Source organism: Plasmodium sp. gorilla clade G2, assembly GCF_900097015.1.
Source record: "Plasmodium sp. gorilla clade G2 genome assembly, chromosome: 3".
In the NCBI taxonomy this organism is placed as follows: Eukaryota; Apicomplexa; class Aconoidasida; order Haemosporida; family Plasmodiidae; genus Plasmodium; species Plasmodium adleri (nom. inval.).
In genome coordinates this window covers 11,297-35,266 of record NC_041695.1, presented here as the reverse complement: position 1 = coordinate 35,266, position 23,970 = coordinate 11,297, and the positions used below count along the sequence as shown (strand labels likewise).

General features: G+C 19.3%; 5 protein-coding genes across 5 annotated transcripts; 3 read left to right on the top strand and 2 right to left on the bottom strand.

Annotated features, from left to right (window-relative positions):
* Positions 1–575: 575 nt before the first annotated feature.
* On the bottom strand, positions 576–4,622 carry PADL01_0301000 (serine/threonine protein kinase; the record flags this gene model as incomplete). Its single annotated transcript, XM_028682948.1, has 1 exon — positions 576–4,622. The coding sequence occupies one exon, from the start codon at positions 4,620–4,622 to the stop codon at positions 576–578; it is 4,047 nt and encodes a 1,348-aa protein (XP_028536430.1).
* A 3,988-nt stretch (positions 4,623–8,610) lies between these two features.
* PADL01_0300900 (golgi organization and biogenesis factor, putative) lies at positions 8,611–10,539 on the top strand (the record flags this gene model as incomplete). Its single annotated transcript, XM_028682937.1, has 2 exons — positions 8,611–10,326; positions 10,462–10,539. 2 exons carry the CDS (start codon positions 8,611–8,613, stop codon positions 10,537–10,539), a joined length of 1,794 nt encoding a protein of 597 aa, XP_028536429.1.
* Positions 10,540–11,401: 862 nt separating this feature from the next.
* PADL01_0300800 (conserved Plasmodium protein, unknown function) lies at positions 11,402–12,592 on the top strand (the record flags this gene model as incomplete). The annotated part of the gene is made up of 1 exon (XM_028682926.1): positions 11,402–12,592. The coding sequence occupies one exon, from the start codon at positions 11,402–11,404 to the stop codon at positions 12,590–12,592; it is 1,191 nt and encodes a 396-aa protein (XP_028536428.1).
* Positions 12,593–13,106: 514 nt separating this feature from the next.
* PADL01_0300700 (Plasmodium exported protein, unknown function) lies at positions 13,107–14,030 on the bottom strand (the record flags this gene model as incomplete). Its single annotated transcript, XM_028682915.1, has 2 exons — positions 13,107–13,677; positions 13,831–14,030. 2 exons carry the CDS (start codon positions 14,028–14,030, stop codon positions 13,107–13,109), a joined length of 771 nt encoding a protein of 256 aa, XP_028536427.1.
* Positions 14,031–18,173: 4,143 nt separating this feature from the next.
* Positions 18,174–22,791, top strand: PADL01_0300600 (cytoadherence linked asexual protein 3.1, putative; the record flags this gene model as incomplete). Its single annotated transcript, XM_028682904.1, has 9 exons — positions 18,174–18,546; positions 18,646–19,215; positions 19,292–19,345; positions 19,422–19,484; positions 19,581–19,691; positions 19,775–19,960; positions 20,055–20,213; positions 20,349–21,115; positions 21,265–22,791. The coding sequence occupies 9 exons, from the start codon at positions 18,174–18,176 to the stop codon at positions 22,789–22,791; spliced, it is 3,810 nt and encodes a 1,269-aa protein (XP_028536426.1).
* Between the last annotated feature and the right edge of the window lie 1,179 nt (positions 22,792–23,970).

The window sequence follows — 23,970 nt, the reverse complement described above, 5'->3', positions numbered from 1 at the left end:
TATATATATAAGTATTTTACATAAGAATAATAAATTTAAATAAGATTATTTAGTTATTTTATAATATATATTAACTATTTTAAGGCAATAGTTATATTGTATTAAAATAAATTTATATTTTACAATTAAAAAAAAATTATATAAAATAACAATTGCACGTATTTATTTATATGTAATGGAATATATATTAAAACTTAATTATATATATATTATTAACATATTTGATGTAATTTATAAACATTATTAGGTAAAACGAAATGTTATATATACATATATATATATGTATATTATAAATCGACCTTCTTTGTATTTTTGTAACATTTAAAAATATGAATTTAATGAAACACATAATTTTAGGTTAATACAAAAAGGTTATGGATATTCAATAATTGTTTTAATTGATAATAAAATGATATATTATTTGGTAAAATAATATATGCGTTAGGTTTAATAATATATTATGTGCATGCTCCTTTATTTATTAATTGTTAAAATTATTATATGTGATAAACTGCATATATTTACTTGTAGTTATAAGTTGTTCGCAAATTTCGACTATAAATAATTATATTCTATTAAGTATATGCGCAAGGTGATTTTTTGTTAATAACTTTACAATTGATTTTATTAACATTCTGGTCATCTCTATTTTCGAATAAATTTTCTTCTTCATTTAATGGTTTGTCTTGGTTTGTTTTTTGGTTCATATCCATTTTTTGTAATGCACCATGTTTTTGATCCATACAGTTATTGCTTGATAAATCTTGTGAATTTGGTGATTTCTTATCTTTGGTATCTATTTGGTTCGTTATATTATTATTATTGATATTACTGATATTATTGTTGTTATTATAATGTTGTTTTTTTGCGTGTTCTCTTAATTTTGTGTTTTCTTTGATTTGGTAATTCCAATAATTATCTTTTTGATTTATAATTTTACTGGATTGATATTTATCATGTTTTATTTCTTTTTTGATATTATTTCGTGGTGTACATTCTTTAAAATTTATATCTGTTTTGTTTTTTAATATATAATTATTTTGTGCCTCACATAAATTATTTTTATCATCATTATTATTTGTATATGAATATTGTTGAATATTTTTATTATAACCCATTTTATTTTCATAATGTGCATAATTATATTCTTCACCATATTTATGTTGTTCTTGTTTTTTGTTTTTGTTGTCTTGTTCATCTTGATCAGTATGATGTTCTTGTCCTTCATCATATTCATCTTCATCATAATTATCTTCATCTTCATAATCTTCATCATCGTCATCATCATCATTATCAGCATCTTCTTCATCTTCATCATCATCATCATCATCATCATCATCTTCCTCTTCCTCATAATCATCATTGTTATGTTTCATTCCTTTTATATGATGTGGTTGTTCAAATCTCTTATTATATTTGTACTCAAAATGATTTTCATTGTATTGTTGAAAATCATCCATTGCATATTGTATAGATTCATTATATGCCTTAAAATTTTTACCATCTTTTAGTTTTGATATTTCATGTGGAGGAATATTTTTTATTATGTGTTTTCTATATATGTCATTATCCATCATATTAGCAATATAATCAGAATTAAATGTATAATCATTTGTATTTAATGAAATGTTATGTCCGCTTGAATTATTATCATTTTTATGTTGTGAATAATTAAAATCCAAATTATTTTTGTGTCCTTTGTTATTACTGTATGAAATGACATTATTTGAATTATATGGTTTTTCGCACAAAATTGCATGCACAACATCATTTTTATAATTTGCATGCACATGTTGTTCTGGTTGTTGTTCTACAACATCGTTAAAATTTTTATCATGTTTATAATTTTTATTATAATAATGATCGTTATAACCATTATTTCCATTATTTCCAATCTTGTAGTTTACATCAATTTTTTTTCTATTTGAAGAATTTTTACTTTTACTACCCTTATGGTCATCATAGATGAAATTATTACTATTACTATTATTTTTTATGTTTCTATCATTATTAATTGAATATGATTCATCATTAATATACATGTCATCCCCTTCCTCTAATGATACCATATTAAGCCATGGGTGTTGAAGCATGGTGTATGCTGAGGGGCGAGTTTGTGGATCTACAGATAACATGGGTAATAAGAAACTACATAAAGGGCTAATTTCCTTTTCAGGAAGATTATATTTATATTTTAATATTTTATATAATCCATATTTTTTAATATTTCTTATATTTTTAAGTCGATAATTATTTTTATTAAAATATTTATGGGAGTTATACCCTGCATCAATCATATGCTTTGGTATATTTCCTAACACTTCAATTATAAAACTTAAATGTTCTTCATTTTTATCATATCTATCACCTTTTTGTGGATTAAATAAAAAGTCTCCTGTTACTAATTCGAATACCATGCATGCAAAAGACCATATATCTGCTGTTTCATTGAACCCACTTTTTAAAATAACTTCAGGGGCTCTATATTGTCTAGTTTGGATTTCGGCATATCTTGATTCATCTATCCACAAACTATTTCCTAAGTCGCAAATTTTATAACATGATTTTTCATGATAATAAACAGATGGGTCGTATGGCCTAATGCAATAGTCTCCATCTTCAGTATTAATATATACTACTTTATGACTATTTTGATTATTACCTAAATCATTCATTGTATTATTAGAATCAATGTTTTTTTTATTTTTCATATATAAATCATGTAATCGTAAAGCTTCTGGATGTATAAGATGATTAAACATGTCGCAGTATATGGGAAATTTATTAATATCTTTTTCAAAAAATTTATACACACCGTTAGAGTTTTGACATTTACTATTTGGCAGGTTACCCTCTAACTGGTTCTTATTTTGATCTATATCTGAATGATCATCCTCCTCTTCTATTTCATCACTTTCATCTTGATCGAATTTTTTCAAGTAGTCATTTGGCAATCTGTGCAAATATGGATTCATTTTACTATCTCTATATTTTTCAGGGTTGTTTAAAAAATAGGTATTATAATGATATGGTTTCCTTGTCAACGTTTCTTGAAGTGCATGTATATTAGAATAAGATGTGAGCAAGGAAGGATCCGAATTTGATGGTCTCAGTTTATGTTTAACATATGGAGGTTCATTTATATTTTTTTTTTTTTTTTTTTTGGTTTTTTTTTTTAAAATATCTTCACTTACCAATTGTTGTTCATAAACAATGTCGTTTTTTTCGGAATCATTATTATTTTGCGTATTATTTGACACACTATTTTTTGATATATTATTAATTTTTTCGTCAACAGTGTTATCATTAATATTACTTGTTTGAATATTATTATTTTTGTTATTATATATGTTGATGGAATTGTCTTCACATTGATTATTTATTATATTTTTATTTTTATTTCCATTGGGTGAATCATAATCATTTATTTTTTCTTTAGAAGATATATTATTTTTAACATTTAAAATATCATATTCGGTAATCGCTTCTTGGCTGTCATTATATTGCATATCTTCTCTTTTATAATTTTGATCATCATTTTTAAGAGAATTGTTTATATATGAATCCTTCTCATTTTTTTCATTTTTTTCATTTTTTTCATTTTTATTTATTGCAGATTGTATTTCCATTTGTATATTACTTGGTATGTTATTATTATCACTTATATTATTATTTAGATTATTCTTTTGATTAGTATCATTTGGATGATTTACAAAGGATATATTATCTTTAACATTTTCTTTACTGCTTGTATATTTTTCATCATATTTTATATTTTTATCATTCTTTTTTGTATCATTAATAAATTCATTTTGTTCACTTATATTTGTATTTATATTATTATTCATTGTAGTATTTAATTTCTTATCTTCATTTTTATCATTTTCTTTTTTTTCAACCTCGTTAGTTTTATTTGGTTTTATTTTATCTTTGGTATAATCCTTTGGTTTTGGAATAGTAGTTAATGGTGAGACCAAAACATTTTCTGGTTTGATATCACTATGTATTATTTTACATACATCATGTAAATATTGCATTCCTATTAATACATGTGTAGCAATTTTTCTAACCAAATTTAATGGAATTCCTTTATAATCATAATGTTTTATTAGGGATAATAGATTAGGACCCATAAATTCAAAGACCATACAAATATGAGTACCATTTGGTCCTTTATGTTCAAAACTATCAATAAAAGAAACAACACCTTTGGTCATATTATAATGAAATAATCTTTCTCTTTGTTGTTCTTTTAATTCAACCCATGAAGAATCAAAAGAATTAACTTTGACTGTATTTAAATAATTAATTTCACATTTGGCTGATTCAGTATAAGTTTCTGATCCTTTTTGAATTTTTATAGCAACAAATTTTAAAGGTTTACTTTTTAAATCAGTAGCAACCCAAACGGTTGAAAAATGTCCCCATCCTAATTTTCCCTCAATTCTATATCTATTATTATATATTTCATTAATTTTAACTGGGTGATAACCTCCTTCGCAATATTCATCACTTCCTTCATCATCACTTTCGGTATATTGCAATTTACCAGAAGTAGCATCTTCACTGCTACTAGAGCTGTTACTGTTATTGGATAGTGAGCACGTATTACTAAAACTCATGGGGAATATAAAAATATTATATATATATATATATTTAATATGTTTGGTTGAAAATATATACACTCTTTTGATCTATTTTATAATTATATATATATATTTTTTATTCCATATAATTTTTTTTATTTATCCCTTTAACAATAATTATAATATAAAGGCGATCATTATATATTTTTATCAAAATATTGTAAATATACTAATGACTAGAATAAAATGGAGAAATAAATTAATATATATATATTTTAATACTAAAAAGAAAAACTTACAAATATATAATATAATAAATAATTTATTATGTAAAGTTATATTATGCTACCAACGAAATATAAATTTAATCAAATTTATATATTATATATATATGTGTGTGTACAGCTGTATAGTCCATCACTATTTTTTAAGCTCAAGATAATATATTTAATAAAAAGATGGAAAAATATATAATAATGATAATATATATAAATAAGTAAATAATAAAAAGTTATTTATATTATATAAATATTTAATTTGTATATATATAGATAAATAATATATAATTGATATATATATATATATATATATATATATATATATATAAAGTTCTTTTACTTCTAAAAATATCTATATATATATAAGGACTTAAAAATAAATTTATTTTTTATTTTTTCTTTTAGCTACTTTTACAATAATAACAACTGTATATAATAAAACAAATTGTTTGTCTTCATTTTTTTAATATATATTTTTTATATATTCATGTATAATACATAAAAATATATTCAAACATAACATAGAGATTTTTATTATCCAAATATTTCTGGAATGCAACAATTATATAAATATGAATAATATGTATATATGTGTATTTTATTTTATTTTTTTTTTTTCACTTGTATATTAAGATTTTATGTACTTTATTAATTTTCAAATTATCCAAACTTATATAAATTAATATAATTTGTATGAATTTACATATATAGGATCCTTTTTAAGCTCAATTTGATTATATATACTGTTATTTATATAAAAATATATATAACATATTTATTGAATAAATTATTTTTCAAATTTGTAAAAAAAAATTATGTCATTATATAATATATTAAAATTCAAAAGAAAAAAAAAAAAAAAAAACATATATATAATTTTTTTTGGATATGTAAAAATATATAACGTTTTATATTTTAACTACATATTTATTTTCATTAATTAAGAAAAAAAAAAAAAAAAAAAAAAAAAAAATGGGAATAAAAAATAAACGATAGTTTACTTTGTAGCTATAACGTATTAATATTTAATCCTTCTCATAAGCATATATATTATATTATATATTATATATAAATACCATACATATATAATATTTTGAAGCACTGTCATTAAAAATTTATATATATAAACAATATAATATATTAATTTTTTTATTCTGTATTCTAAATGATTTATACATATATATTATATTATATTATATATATATTATATAATCATTTTTTTAATTTGCAAAAATAAAAAAGAAGATCCATATATTTTATATGGGATAATATTTATAAAATAATAAAGGTAAACATTGAAAATGATAAAAATATTTACGTATATAATTATATATATTATATAACTATATTTATTACATATGTTATTTTTATATTATATGTACATATATTTTGTATACATATAATAAAAAAATAAAGGGGAAAAAAATTAACATAATTTTATATATTATATAAAAAAGAGATGTGGAAAATGAATTAAGAGAAGTTAATAAAAAAAAATTTATATTATATATATAATTCAAAAAAATAAATAAATAAAATAAGCAGGAAAATCTTATTTATAATAAACATAACATTATAATTAAAAAAAAAAAAAATTATTTTTTATGCAAAAATATAAGGACCTATAGCAGAAGAAAAAAAAAGCTCATTAACAAAAATATAATACTTTTGCGTATAACATATAATTTTTTTTTTTTTTTTTTTTTCCCCATATTTAAAGTGAAATTAGAAGATATATTAAAAGTTGAATATATATATTTATATACATATATTTTTACATGTTTTATTGTTAATTTAATGATACATTGTGTATTATATAAAAATAAGGACATATTAATATATATTATTTAAAATAAAAGTATTATATATATATATATATATATATATATATGTTATATTTTATATAGGATATTTTAAACATATATTTTATGTGGACTTTTTTAATCTTTTATTACAAATTATATGAACCACTTATACAATTTTTTTTTTATAAGTGTATATATATTATAAAGGACTAATGAAAAAAGAAATGGACATAATATAATTGTAAGGTAAATGACATACATATATATTATATTTTTATTTTTTTGAATGTGAAAAGAAATATTGACACATGAGGTTTATAAAAATTTCTTCCAAAATATAAATATAATTTTTAATTTAGTAATCAAATTAGTTTAGTTTATAAGACAATAAATACTGTATAAATGAATATGTTGGTGATATAGAAATTAAAAAAATTCTATATATTAACTTTCATTTATTTTTTAATACTTTGTTTCAACGTATTTTGCACTTATATTCATTATTTTATTTCTTACCTTATCATTAAAAATTGTTTAAGTGGTATAATAATAAAGATAAAATATAATTTGATGTTTGAATAATTGATTTTATTTTATTCTTTTTTTTATTTCAATTCATCGCATATATATTTTTTATTTTTATATATATGACAAAAATGTGTTATGAAATTATATGTTAATGATCTTATTTTCAATAATATGTAAAATTCTTATGATGAAAATATATTTTTCTTTTGTAGAAAGAAGGAAATATATGTTTCAGATATTTGAACACATTTTTATTTACCTCATATAATAATAATTGTATTAGTTGCTATGCTATGTCATGCCAATATTAAGAAATCAAAGATAATATACAAAATATAAATATGATATATAATATTTAAACAAATTATATGATTTTTTCTTTTTTTTTTTGTGTATTTTTTTTTTTTTTTTTTATATGGAACATATAGGAAGAAGGCTACAATTGAAGATATTTTGTTATTGAATATAATTCAAATGTATATATATTTATAATTATCTATAAATGGTTATACGATCATTATATATGTCCTTTAGAAAATAATAAAAGGATTAAAAAAATATAAATATTTAAGGTCTTAAATATCTTCTTTTTATATTATTTCATTCATATAATTTTATTATTACTTAATTATTTTGTTCAAAATTATATATTTTATAAACTTTTTATTTTTTTTTAATGTTTTTTGTTTTTTTTTCTTGGTAAATATTATGGATATTATATATATGTATATTTACGATTAATAATGAAAAATGATTTTAATATATGACTTTATAAAATTAAATGTATATATAATAGTAAAAAATATAATTTTCCTTTTTTTTCTTTTTTTGAATTATATGTATATATATATAATAATTTTTTATATTTAAAAAAAAAAAAAAAAAAAAATTGTAGCTACAATATATTGAAGTATATATAATTATATTAATATATAATTATTTTTTCATAAGAAATTTTTAAAAATATATATATATATATATATTATATATAATTTTTATTTATTTTAAGCATTCCATAATATCATCTTAAAATGTTATATAATTTTTATATGTAACTAAAAAAAATATATATTCATAAATAAATAAATAAATAAATAAATAAATAAATAAATAAATAAATAAATAAATATATATATATATATTTTTATTAACTTTTAAATATAATATATTATGCCAATTTTGTATCATAATATATTATAAATATAATTTGACATGTTTATTGTTATAATATATAAATATATAAGTGTCACTTTTTTTCGTATATTTTAAAAGATTTTAATTCATTTAATATATGAATTATAAAAAGTAATAAGCAATAAAACGAATTATATTATAATATATATATATATATATATATATATATATATATATATATATTAATCAATATAAAAATTTAATTAAATAAATATAGAAATGAAAGATGTTTGTACTGCTACTGATTTAGATGATAAATTTATAAAAGATGAAAAGAAGGAAAATGTATTATTGAAAAGAAGCTTGTTGTTATCGAAAAATATGTATGTAGGAAATGATATATTAACACCATATAACTATAATTTATTGGCCTATGACCAGAATATAAATAAACGAATTACAATCCTTGATGAAGATAATGATGATGATAATGTTATTAATAAAGAACTGAAAGAAATATCAACTTTAGCTTTATCAGATGGGAAAAATATAAAAACACACGAAGAATTATACAAAGAAAATGAACTTAAAAATAGAAAACGTAATATAAGAGAAAATGTGTTAAAAAGATTAACGTGTATAAAAATGAATATTAATATGAGAGAATTAGATGAATATTCTTGTGTAAAAAAGTTATATATAAAAAAATGTGAAAATAATGATATACAAAAGGAAAATGATATAAACAAGAAAAATAAAAAAAAACATAAAAAGAAAAAGAAACAATCAATTATTAGTAGTATTATAAATGATGATGAAACATATAGAAATGATAATAATTATAATAATTATTATAATATCATAGATAATTTGAGTTATAATGTACATGAAGAAAAAAGTAATAATGATGTAAATACACAAAATAGTTTATTACCTTATACAAATGATGGAAAAATAAATAATACGAATAATCTAAATAATCTTGGTCCCATTATAAAAAAGTCAGATGATAATATATTAAGTAGTGATGTATTAAAACATATAAAAACATTAGATATTTATAAAAAGATTAAAAAACCTAAATGGCATTTCCCTTATAAATTATATAGAGTAATTTTAGGACATTCAGGTTGGGTTAATTGTGTTGATGTTGATATAAGCAATGAATGGTTTGCAACTGGATCTAATGATCGTTTAATTAAGATATGGGATTTGGCTAGCTGTAAATTAAAATTAACATTAACAGGTCATATTAATGCTATAAGAGATATAAAAATATCAAAAAAAAATCCTTATCTATTTAGTTGTGGAGAAGATAATAGAGTAAAATGTTGGGATTTAGAATATAATAAAGTAATAAGAGATTATCATGGACATTTATCAGGTGTATATTGTTTATCATTACATCCATCTTTAGATTTATTAATGAGTGGAGGAAGAGATGCTGTTGTTAGAGTTTGGGATATAAGAACAAAAAGTTCTGTTTTTGTATTATCTGGTCATACAGGTACTGTTATGTCTATATGTTCTCAATCAGTAGAACCTCAAGTAGTGTCAGGTTCTCAGGACAAAATGATAAGATTATGGGATTTAAATAATGGGAAATGTAGAATTGCTTTAACACATCATAAGAAAAGTATAAGATCTTTATCTATACATCCATTTGAGTATAGTTTTTGTAGTTGTGGTACAGATAATGTAAAAGTGTGGTGTGGTGCGGATGCAGAATTTGATAGAAATATTACAGGGTTCAATTCTATAATTAACTGTAGTTTAATTAAACAAGATGCATATTTTAATGATTCTTCTATTTTAATATTAGGAAGTAATAATGGTCAATTACATTTTTATGATTGGTCAAGTGGATATAAATATGACACATTATCAAATAAAGTTGTACCTGGAACGGTGGAATGTGAAAATTCAACTCTTTCCATGGCATTTGATAAAAGTGAAAGTCGATTGATAACAACACATGGTGACAAATCAATTAAGGTAACATAAAAGAGTTTATATGTTTTAATGTACTGACATTTTTTTAACAATTTTAATATATGTGTGTATATATATTTATAGTTATATATCTATATGTATATATATATATATATATATATTTTTTTTTTTTTTCAGATTTGGAAAGAAAATGAAGATGCAACTCCAGAAAATTTTCCGATAAAATGGAATCCTTATGAAAATTTTAAATTTTAATTATATCAAATATGTTTTAATGATTTGTATTAAAAATATATACATACAAATATATGTATGTATGTATTATTTATTATTAATTTTTTAATTAAATTATTATTTTTTTATTATATTATATTTTATTTTTTTTTGTTTTATATTATAATTTTCACTCTTATAACTTAATTTTAAGGTTGCTGATTTTTAAAAAATAAAATATTTTATTTGAAAGAAAAATAAAGCATAAATTTAGAAGAATAATTTTATAAATATATATATTATAATATGTATTATGTATGTTTTGTTTACACATATAAATATTATATATAGAAAAAACAAAACATTTAATACGTATAATTGAAAAATGTGGCCTTATATATATTACATATGTGAGGGGAAAAAAAAAAAAAAAATGAATATATATGTATTTATTTTATACATATTTTTTTTTTTTTTTTTTTTTTGAAAATGTCGCGAAATCATTTCACTTATATATTTTTAATTACCTTTTAAATAAATATATAATTGAAGGTTATATTATTTATGATTTTTATAATATAAAATTATATAATTTGAATTTTTTTTTTTTTTTTTCTCATATATATATATAAAACATAAAATGTTATCTTTGTGGCATTTATTTTATTCATCGTAATATTATAATGTCGTGTTATAAATATCCTTAAAAAACATATATATATATATATATATATAAACATATCTATAATATATATATATGCTAATGAGCAATATAAATAATTATATATGTTTAGTTAAAAATGGATTTGCGCGTAATTATTCATTTTAAGGTTTTAAAAAAAGAAAAAAAGAAGAGGTGTTGAAGGAAATTATATATTATATTTATGTTTCCTTGTTTTTTAAGATGTTAAAAATAGTGAAACGGAATATATATTATTCTTGTGATAAGAAGAAATATTTTACAAATAGATTATATAAAAAGGTTTGCAGTAAATGTTTAAGTTTAAATATAAATAATTTAAATAATTGTGTGTATTGTAATAATATATTGAATGATAATGATATACGTTTAATAAAAAATACAATTTTTACAGATATTATAAATGTTAGAAAAGAATGGAAAGGTATAAATGAAAATTTCTTTAAGAATAATAAAAATTTATGTTTATTAAATAATGTTGATATTGATGATAGATATATTCATCTTAAAAATGGTTTAATTATAAATAAGAATAGAAAGTTATATGTCTATTATAATTGTTACGATTATATTATATTAAATAATCCTTATAGTAATTCATGTCTTAATTTGATTGTTTTATTTAAAGGTATTATATATGATATGAAAAATTTGAAGCGAAAAAATATTTGGTGTTTATTACATATGTATAATTATATATATTTTGTTATTGATATACTTTTATATTTTCTAGTAATTAGTAAAGGAAAGTATATGCATTACAAATATATGTATGACAAAAATATTGGTGATGATAAGGATTATAATGAAGAAGCATTAGAAATTTTGTATGAATTAAATAAAATAATTAAGGAGAAGAAGAAAAATATAAGTATACCTTTCGCAAATAAAGAAAGGGAAGATTTATATAATAATATAAATGAAACGAATAAAAAAGAGGTAGACAATATAATAAATGAGAAAAGAAAAGATTTGCACAATATAAATGAAAAAAATATTATTGAAATATTAAATGAAAATTATGAAGATATGTATAAAGATATATTAAATAATATAAAGAAACCTATATTAAATAATTTTTTTAATAAATTACAAGATGAAAATATACAGAATAAAATTAAAGCTATGAAAAAACATTTATATATAGGTTGTTCTTATCCTTCCCCTTTAAATCATTTTTCTATACAAGTAATATTTCCACCTTTTTCAAATTATAATTTTTTTAAGTTTCCATTTTATTATTCTATAGAAAAAATTGTTCATGATTTGTATATATATGGTCATGTTAAGAATTATAATCATTCGGAAATAATAAAAAATATATATAACGACAAATTAATAAAGGATGTAAAAGAAAGTGACATGATAACAAGAACAATTTTGCAGTATGATTAGAAAGTATTTCATAAGATAATACTTAATAATATTAACGTATACGTTAAAATGTGTGATTTTATAAATAAATAAATATATGTATATATAATCACATTTGCTTTTAATTTATTTATTATTATTTTATTTATTATTTTTTTTTTTTGTATAATTGTGTTTTTATTTATTTACTATTTAATTTTTCAAAAACAATTTATGCTAAATATAAAAGTCTAATATTAAAATGTTTATATACTATTTTAAAAAATGAAAAGAAAGAAATACAAATTTTATTTAAAATGATTTTGAAATATAATAATTATTAAATCTAAAAATATATATGTGTGTTGTTAATTTTATACAACTTAATTATGAATAAACGGAAATATAATAAAATTATTTAATTTGAAGAAATATTTTATAAATAAGTGTAGCAAATTTATTTGTAAAAGATATATATAAAACAATACTAATACATAACTATATATATATATATATATATATATATATATATATACATATATATTTATATATTTATTTAATTAAATAAACTTTTAACCCAAGTATTACATATTTCATTATTATATATAGCCCATTCCTTATTTTTTGCCATTTTCATTTGTACAATATGTCTCCAATAATCATATACTTCTATATGCCAGTTTTTAATATGTCCATTCAAAGCTTTATATTTCAATTTTTTCATCAAGAATTCTAATGTTTTATTATCTTCTTCATTTTTCATATTACGTTGATGAGATAAAGTTAAGCTCATTTGGAACCAGTTGTTAAATATAACATAATGTTGTTCTGGTATTGTAGATACTAAAATGGCTGATATCCAAGCTGCTAATAATGTATTACTTAATTGGCTAATTTCTATTCTTTCGATCTCATACCATTCAGCTTCCACCCTCTTTTCAAAATCACTCCATTTATCTACGAGTACTTGAAAATCTGGGTCATCTAAAGAATCAAGTCCCCATGTCAATTCTAATATTGAACTAACTGCTTGATCTGGGTTTTCCTCTTCTGACTCTACATTTGATAAGTTTCTTATATTTATATTTTTATCCGATAAATTATTTGAATTGGGGAGTACATATATTCTATATAGAGAATAAAAAAAAAAAAAAAAAAATGAAGAATATTAATTCAAGGAATATATTTAAAATTATAAAAACTATGGATATTATAAGAAATATAATATATATGTATATAATATGTATTTATTTTATTTTTATTCTTGTCTTTTCACTTACCCTAATAGACATAAGAAAAAAACGATTGTTATAATATAATATTTTTGAATCATTCTATATTTCATATTATTATTCATTTTGTTTCTTTCTTTATTTTGATTGCTAAATGAATTATATGTATATTTTTTCATTTCTGCATAATCAAGGAAGTTTGAAAAATTTCGGATAAGTTTATTAGAAATGTTACTAAAAGTGAGCATATTAAAAGAGTTATATATAAGTTTAAATATAAATAAATAAATATATATATATATATATATATATATATATATATATGAAAAAAAGATAAAATCTATATTGATTTTTTTCACATATAAAAACTATATATAGATTATAAAAAGATACAAGACGCTTTCGTATTTTAATATATTATAAAATAAAAAATATATTTATACATATATATATTAATGAAATAAATATATTTTACATATAATACAAAAATAAAAAATAATTAATTATATCTAAATATTTTTTTATCAATAATATTCAATAAAAATGATTGAAACGGAGACTTTAATAATATAAATGAAACGGATTAACAAAACCAAAAAAAAAGAAAGAATAAAAAAGAAATTCTACATAATTTTTTATGTTGGTTCTTATATTATTATTGTAGATATATAAAATAAATATTATTACAAAATTGATATATATATATATATATTTATTTATTTATTAAACAAATTTATACTTAAAAATTATTATATAAATTTTGAATAATTTATATATTTTTAGAAAAAAATAAAAAAAAAATATATATATAGATAGAATAATATTTATATTTTATATTATTAATATTTCATACAAAATAGTACTTGTAAAAAATTTTAAATTATAATATTTTAATTTAATACGGTCTTTTTTTATTAGATATTTTAAATATAAAATATTTTAAATTATATCTCTGTGCTTTTTTTTTTTTTTTTCTTTTATTTAATTATAAATATTGTACGGAAAAATAATAATACATTTTTGCAACCACAAAAATTATAAAATGGATCTTTTAAAATATAATAAATTTGGTATTTTTATATTTAAGAAAAAATATATATTTTTTTCAATACATAAATATAAAAAAAAAAATATTCAAATTATTATGATTCAAATTTTTTTCTTTTTTTTATTATTTTAATATTTATTTTAGAAAAATATTTACAAATAAATTTATAGGCTTTTTCTTTTTCTTTTATTTTATAAAATATATAAGTAGAAAAATAAATGAATAAACAATATTATAAACATATATATAATATTAATATATATATGTTTTAATATATTTTATTATGATATATATTTATCCTTCTTTTATTAATTTAATTATTATAATATTATATTATATAAAATATTGTTTCTATTTTATATATTTAAAATTTATAGAAAATATTTTAAATAATTATTTTAAAAAAGGAAAAAAAAAAGAAAAAAAAAAAAAAACAAGCTAATAATAATATATATAATTCTACAGTGTTGAATTTATTTTTATTTATTTATTTTATTTTTTTTTTTTTCATTGGTTCAAATAATGAGGTAACCAATATTTTTATTTATTTTATTGTAATATATTATAACACAGTTGTGTTTTTGTTTCTTTTGCTTTATTATATTTTTTTAAATATTTATTTTATAGTATAAAAATAAAAATTGGGATATTTCTTTAAGTTTTAATAAAATAAGGAAAAAAAAAAAAGAAAAAAATTATTAAGTTTTCTATATTTATGATATATATATATTATATAATAATAAATGAATAATATATAATAACATTATATATATAATATATATATATATATATATATATATATATTTTCAGTTGTATATTTATTGTATTAGAACATTTTTTCATTTTGTTTTTTTTTTTTTTTTATTAACTGGTATTATATATAAATATTTATATAAATGAAAAATAATGGGAATATATATATTTTTATTATACTAATTGTATGTAAAATTAATAATATTTGATTTCATATAAACTATTTCGGTTTTGATATATTGAAATATATATATTTAAAAGGGACTTATTTATATAATATACAAAAGTTTTAAAAATAAAATGTATAAATATTATTATTATTTAATACATAAAAAAGGAAAGTTATATATATATATAATTATATGTATATTATTTAATAAGCTTGATTTTCCCAATATACTTTTAAAAAGGTACTTATTTTTTTTAGTAACATAAATAATTGATAATATAATATTATTATACATTAAAATTATATATATATATATATATATATAACATATTTATACATGTAAATATATAATACTGTATATATTAAAATGACTTATATACATAATATGAAGCAGACTAAATTTTGATAAGAACAATATTTAGAATAATTATACAAAAATATATTAATATATATATATTTAATATATTATGCTTAATTTTTATGGATTCTTTTTCTTTTTTTTTAATTTTTCTTTAAATTTTATATAGAAAGAAAATATAATGTATGGAAAAAATAAAATATCGTGAGTTTTTATTGAATAAAAAGAATATGCATGCATGCCTTAACTTATATAGTAGATTCAATTGTATAACCTTGTAATTCCCTAGTAATATTTACAAAATTACAAGGGTACTAACCCTTTCCTTAATTTTACAAATATCCAGAATTAAGAGGTTAAATTTTAAATTACACAAAATATATATATATATATATAAATTATAAAAAATTTTAAAATTTAAGGGAAATTATAAATAAATGAACTATTCATAAAAAAAAAAAAAAAATGATACCTGAATTGTTTTATTAGTATTTTTAAATATATGATGTACATATTATTAAGATGAAAATTTAGTCATGTAAAACAAAAGATAAAATAAAATAAAACAAAATAAGAAGATGAATATTTTATATCTCGTCAAAGGAAAATAAAAAGTGGAAAATTTATGTGTACATAAATATTTAAATGCACATATTGGATAATAACATCTTATGAGAATAATTATGTTTTTAATAGTCAGAAAATGTAAATAAATATATATATATATATATTAAAAATAATGAAATTTCTTTATATATTATAAAGAATAAATTAAAATTGAATTAGAATATATTAATAACATTGAATATGTGGATAAAATATAAGAATGTATATTATTTTATTTATTTTTTATAAAAGTTAGAAAAATAATAACGTTTAAATTTTGAATATATATGATATAATGTTATTAAAAAAATAATTATATTATATTAATATAATAAATTTTTTGGTTCTTTTAGAATATTAGATAAAAAGGTTATGTAATAAATTAATTGGTTTATTTTTTTTAATATATTTTATTTATGTAGACAATTGTAAAAGTTTATTTCTAGAAAAAAGGAATTATCATATATATATATATTAAAAGATATTTTAATAATATATATTTTTTTTCTTTTTTTTTTAAAATAAAAACATAATTAAAACTAAAAGTATTCTTTAAAATAGAGAATACTTATAAATACATAATATTTATAACAGGGTTAATTTGTTGAATAATAAAATTTATAATAAGATCTTAAGAATTATCATTTCTTTTTTTTTTCTTTTTTTTTTTTTCATCCTTCTTGTAACAAAATAATGTGCAAATGAAATAGATAATATATTCTTTAAAAGAAAACAAATGAAAATGATAATTTATATATTGATTCAACAATTTAATAGGATGTAAATTTTTTTAGGTAATTTGTTTTTTTTAAAATAATTATTTTATTTTATATTGTAAGATGTAATATTTTTTTTATAACAAAATTATAATATGTATTAAAAATATATATAATGTATATGCTATATACATCATATTATTAAGAATTTGTAAATTTTTTTTTAAATAAGCATATATATAAATATACATTTTAATGATTTCGAACTTGTTGAGAAAAATTGAAAGAAAAACTTTTTGTCCCATAAAATTTTATTATTCAATATAATAATTATATATATAATGTATATATGTATATGTTTAAATTCTTTTGCTTTTATTTAAGAAAAAGAATGCACACTACAAAATAGCATAAATATTTAAATGTATATTTTGTATTGATACAAGCTTCTTATTTGTATTTTCTTTATTTTGTTGTTATCTCATTTATGTGAAATGAAAAAATGAACAACATATATTAGTGAAAAAAAAAAAAATAATAAAATAAAATAATAAATATTTTTTAATTCGTATTTAAATAGTAATATCCTATATGGATTGAAATGAAAATATATAAAAAAGGCAAAATATACATTTCTTTATTTTTTTTGTAAAATTGTGTATTCTAGTTTTTTTATAAAAGTTATACTAGTAAAGGAAAAGAAAAATATTTATTGTAAGAACATTGAAAACAATAAAATTAATGCTTATACCGTTAGATTCGTATAAACAAAATAATGATTTAAGATTTGCCCTCGAAGAATTAAATAATGTATTTATATCAAAAAATGTTGAAGAGAAAACCGCTAGTCCTTTAGGTGACCACGGAACGTTTTTTACCAATTTGTTAACTCGTTTTAAAAATATTATATCTGGAGTTTATGATATTCAACATTCACAGCAAATAAAACCTAAAAGGGAATTACTTATATTAGAAGATAACAAAATAGATGTAATGGATTCGAACGATTTTTTTTTTACGACCAACTCCAATATAAATTTTATGGAAGCTTTAGATGATATAACTAATCAATATGGATTAGGGTTAATTAATCATTTGGGTCCTCATCTAATAGGTACAAATAAAAATATATACCACATATAAATAAATAAATATATATATATTTACACATACACATACATGTATATACATCTACATATATTTTTTTTTATAGCCCTGGGACATTTTATTGTTTTGAAACTAGCTCTTAAAAATTATAATAGTTATTTCCAAGCAAAAAGTATAAAATTTTTTAGTTGGCAAAAAATTTTAGAATTCTCCATGTCTGATCGATTTAAAGTTCTTGATATGATGTGTGATCATGAATCTGTCTATTACACAGAGAAAAAACGTAGAAAAACGTACTTGAAAGTTGATCGATCACACACAAGTATGGAATGTAATATATTGGAATATTTAATACATTATTTTAATAAATATCAATTAGAAATAATTAAAACGACACAAGATACGGATTTTGACTTACACGGTATGATGGAACATAAATATATAAAAGATTATTTCTTTTCATTCATGTGTAATGATCCTAAAGAATGTATTATTTATCATACGAATCAATTTAAAAAAGAAGCAAACGAAGAAAACACGTTCCCAGAAGAACCTAACCGTGAAATAAGTGCATATAATATATATTTGAATTATTATTATTTCATGAAACGTTATAGTTCCTATGGAACAAAAAAAACATTATATGTCCATTTATTAAATTTAACAGGGCTTCTAAGTAATAAAAAATAAATATATATATACATGTATATGTGATTGTATATATATATATATATATATATGTTTTTTCTTAGATTATGATACAAGAGCGTATGTCACATCACTTTATTTACCAGGATATTATAACAGTAAGTATATATATATATGTATGTATACATGTATATAATATAAATATCATCATATATTATATTATTTTTTTTTTAGCTGTCGAAATGTCATTTACTGAAGAGAAGGAGTTTTCAACACTCTTTGAAAAATTAATACAATGTAAATAAACATATTATTAAATAATTATATATATGTTTAATAAATATATTTTATTTGTACTTTATGAAACAATAAAAATATATATTATTTTAATAGGTATTGAAAAATGCCATTCAGATCAAACATATACAATATCAAAAGATAGTAATTTCCTTAATGATATAACAAAATGTGATTTGTGTAAAGGAGCCTTTTTATACACAAACAGTAATAAATAAAACTAAACGAGTTAATATATATACATAAATAAATATACGTATATATTTATATGTATTATTTTTTTTTATTAGTGAAATTTGATGAAGTACCTTCGATGATGCAAAAATTTTATGTATACTTAACTAAAGGGCTCAAAATACAAAAAGTATCATCACTAATGAGAACATTAGATGTCTATCAAGATTACAGTAATTTCTTATCACATGATATTAATTGGTACACTTTCCTATTTTTATTTAGACTTACAAGTTTTAAAGGTAATACATATACATATACATATATACATATATGTGTATATTCAAATATATATATATATATATACATATATGTATTTATCTATTTTTATTATAGATATTTCAACCAAAAATATCGCTGAAGCAATGTATTTAAATATAAAAGATGAAGATACCTTCAACAGAACCGTCGTGACCAACTATTGGTTCCCTTCTCCTATAAAAAAATATTATACATTATATGTTAGAAAACACATTCCAAACAATTTAGTAGATGGTAAAAAATAAATATATTTATTGTATATATAGGGTATCTGGTTCTATATATATATATACGCATACATATACATACATATATATAAACATATACATACAAACACAATTATACATATGTACACCTACATTTTCACAGAATTGGAAAAATTAATGAAAGTTGGAACACTAGAAAAAATGAAAAAATCTCTCACATTTTTGGTCCATGTAAATTCGTTTTTACAACTAGATTTTTTCCATCAATTGAATGAACCACCTCTAGGATTACCAAGATCCTATCCTTTATCGTTAATTCTCGAACATAAATTTAAAGATTGGATGATTAGTTCGCCAGCAGGGTTTTATTTTTCTAATTATCACAATCCATATATACGAAAAGATTTACACGATAAAGTGTTATCACAAAAATTTGAACCTCCTAAAATGAATCAATGGAACAAAGTTTTGAAATCCTTAATAGAGTGCGCATATGATATGTATTTTGATCAACGACATGTGAAAAATTTATATAAATATCATAATATTTATAATATAAATAATAAATTAATGTTAATGCGAGACTCCATGGAATTGTATAAAACTCATTTTGACGACGTATTATTTTTTGCAGATATATTTAATATGAGAAAATATATCACTGCCACCCCAACATATAAAAAAGTAATAGATCGCGTCTATCATACCTTGCATAGTATTATGGGAAATTCTGTCAATTTTTACAATTATGGTATTATATATGGCTTTAAAGTAAATAAAGATATATTAAAAGAAGTGGTTGACGAACTGTTTTCCATTTATAATTTTAACACAGATATATTTTCAGATACTTCGTTTCTACAAACAGTTTATTTACTATTTAGAAGAATAGAAGAAACGTACAGGACACAACGAAGAGATGACAGGATGGTATAATATATATGTATATTGATGTGCGCATAAATGTTTTTATATTTATATATTAATATTTGAAACAAGTTTATATGTATACATCAAAAATATATATAGATATATACATTCATATACATACATACAACTACATATATGTTTTTTTTTAGAGTGTTAATAACGTTTTTTTCATGAATGTGGCAAATAATTATTCGAAATTAAACAAAGAAGAACGAGAAAAAGAAATCCATAATTCTATGGCATCACGATATTATGCGAAAACCATGTTTGCAGCATTTCAAATGTTGTTTTCCACAATGTTAAGTAATAATGTGGATCATCTTGATAAAGCATATGGATTAAGTGAAAATATCCAGGTAGCAACAAGTACGTCCGCATTTCTTACATTTGCATATGTATATAACGGAAGTATTATGGATAGTATGACGAACAGTTTGTTGCCACCATATGCTAAAAAACCAATAACACAATTAAAATATGGAAAAACATTCGTTTTCTCCAACTATTTCATGCTAGCATCCAAAATGTACGATATGTTGAATTATAAAAATTTAAGTCTTTTATGTGAATACCAGGCAGTAGCAAGTGCGAATTTCTACTCTGCCAAAAAAGTAGGTCAATTTATTGGCAGAAAATTTTTACCCATAACTACATATTATCTTATTTTCAGAATTAGTTGGACACATGCTATTACAACAGGATGTCATTTAATTCCACAATTAACAGATCCGAAATATGATGCTAATAGCGTTTCTACTGGTAAACATTGTTCAGGTTATCATAGTACTGATTCTTCTAGTATAACTAATTCTTATAAATCCCCTCAAAGTTTTTTCTTCAGTCACTCACTTGCTGGTCAAGCATCACAATATTTGTTTTTTTATTTTTTCACTAATTTATATCTTGATGCCGGCAAACATTTTCCTGGAGGGTTTGGTCCTGCAATAAAAGAACAAACACAACATGTTAGTGAAAAAACATACGAACGCAAACCTTCCGTTCATAGTTTTAATAGAAATTTTTTCATGGAATTAGCTAACGGGTTCATGTACGCCTTTTGTTTTTTTACGATTTCACAAATGTATGCATATTTTGAAAATATTAATTTTTATATTACGAGTAATTTCCGTTTCTTGGAAAGATATTATGGAGTATTCAATAAGTATTTTATAAACTATGCAAGAACAAAACTTAAAGAATTCACAAGTGATCTTTTAATAAAATATCAACGTGAAGCATACTTAAATATGAAAAAATATGGGTATTTAGGTGAAGTTATTGCTTCAAGATTGTCGCCCAAAGATAAAATCATGAATTATTTGCACGACACTAACGAGGAAACCATGAGTAATTTAAGAAGATACGATATGGAACATGCTTTCAAAAACAAAATGGCTACATATGTAGATGATTTTGCTTTTTTTGACGATTGTGGCAAAAACGAACAGTTTTTAAACGAAAGATGTGATTACTGTCCTGTCGTTGAAGAAGTGGAAGAAACACAACTACAACCACAATTACTCTCACACACTGATGAGACCACGAATGTATCCAAGGAATCAACGAGTACCTATATTGATGTTGAAAAAATAAATGAATCGGTATCGGTAGAAAGTGACGATGAAAAGGATTTAGATGTACCCGACGATGAATTAATGGTTGCAAGATTTCACTAAAAAACATATATATATATATAGTAATATTCATATTTTTTAAATTATTTTGCATTTTTTTTTCTTTTTATTCCTTTATTTTAATACATAATTATATATATGATGATTTAGAATTTGTGTTTGTTTATATTATATTTGTATATTTTAATTAAGTATATGATTTGTTCCTTTTTAGATTTATCTTCTCTTTTTCCTTTTTTTTGAGTTTTTTTTTTTTTTTAATATTTATTTTTTAATTTTTAGAAAAATTTTATTTAATTGTTTGTTCGTAAAATAATTTTTTTTGTTAGAATATTTTTCTTTATATAATTTTTGTTTTAGTCATACCGAATATATTTTCAATAAGATTTTATTTTTTATATCATAAAATTTAACAAATAAACAATATAAAATTCATTCAAAACTAAAAATCTGACATTGATTTTTTATTTATATTTAATTTTACCTCTAAATGTTTTTCCATATTTTTAATATTATGGATATTTATATGGAGATTTTATGAAATTATTTTAATATATATAAATACATATAAATAAATATATATATATTAAATAAATAAATGGCTTATATTTCCTCATTTCTTTAGGTTTATTAAATATATTTTATTATAATATAGAATAATATGTAGAATTGTATTTTGTAATAAAGGTCGTCTGGTAGTTTGAGGAAAAAAAGAATGAAAATTATTTGAAAATTTGAAACTATAATTTAATTTTTTAATATACCGTTATGTTTTTTGACAAAAAAAAAAAAAAATAATAAAATAAAATAAAAATACTATGAACGAAAGAATTAACTTTTTTCTTTTAAAAATATAATTAAGAGGATATTTTATATATTTATTATAAAATATTTATTTTATTTTTTTTTTTTTTTGTAAAGTCCATAATTTAATATTTGAACAAATTATCCTTTTATTTGACGTGGGGGTTTAACTTACCTTTTTATTATTTATTAACCTTTTACAAAAGTTAACATAATATGACTCCGTTAGGATGATTATAAGAAATATTTCTTTTATTAATATATTTTTTATGCTTATACATAATATTAGAATATTTATTATTTATTAAGGGGATATTTTGCTGATCATGATTTTTTAATTGGTATTAATCCACATTTTTTCACTTTAATCCAAACTATTTCTATAGAAATACTTGTATTCATAAATAATTTTTATAT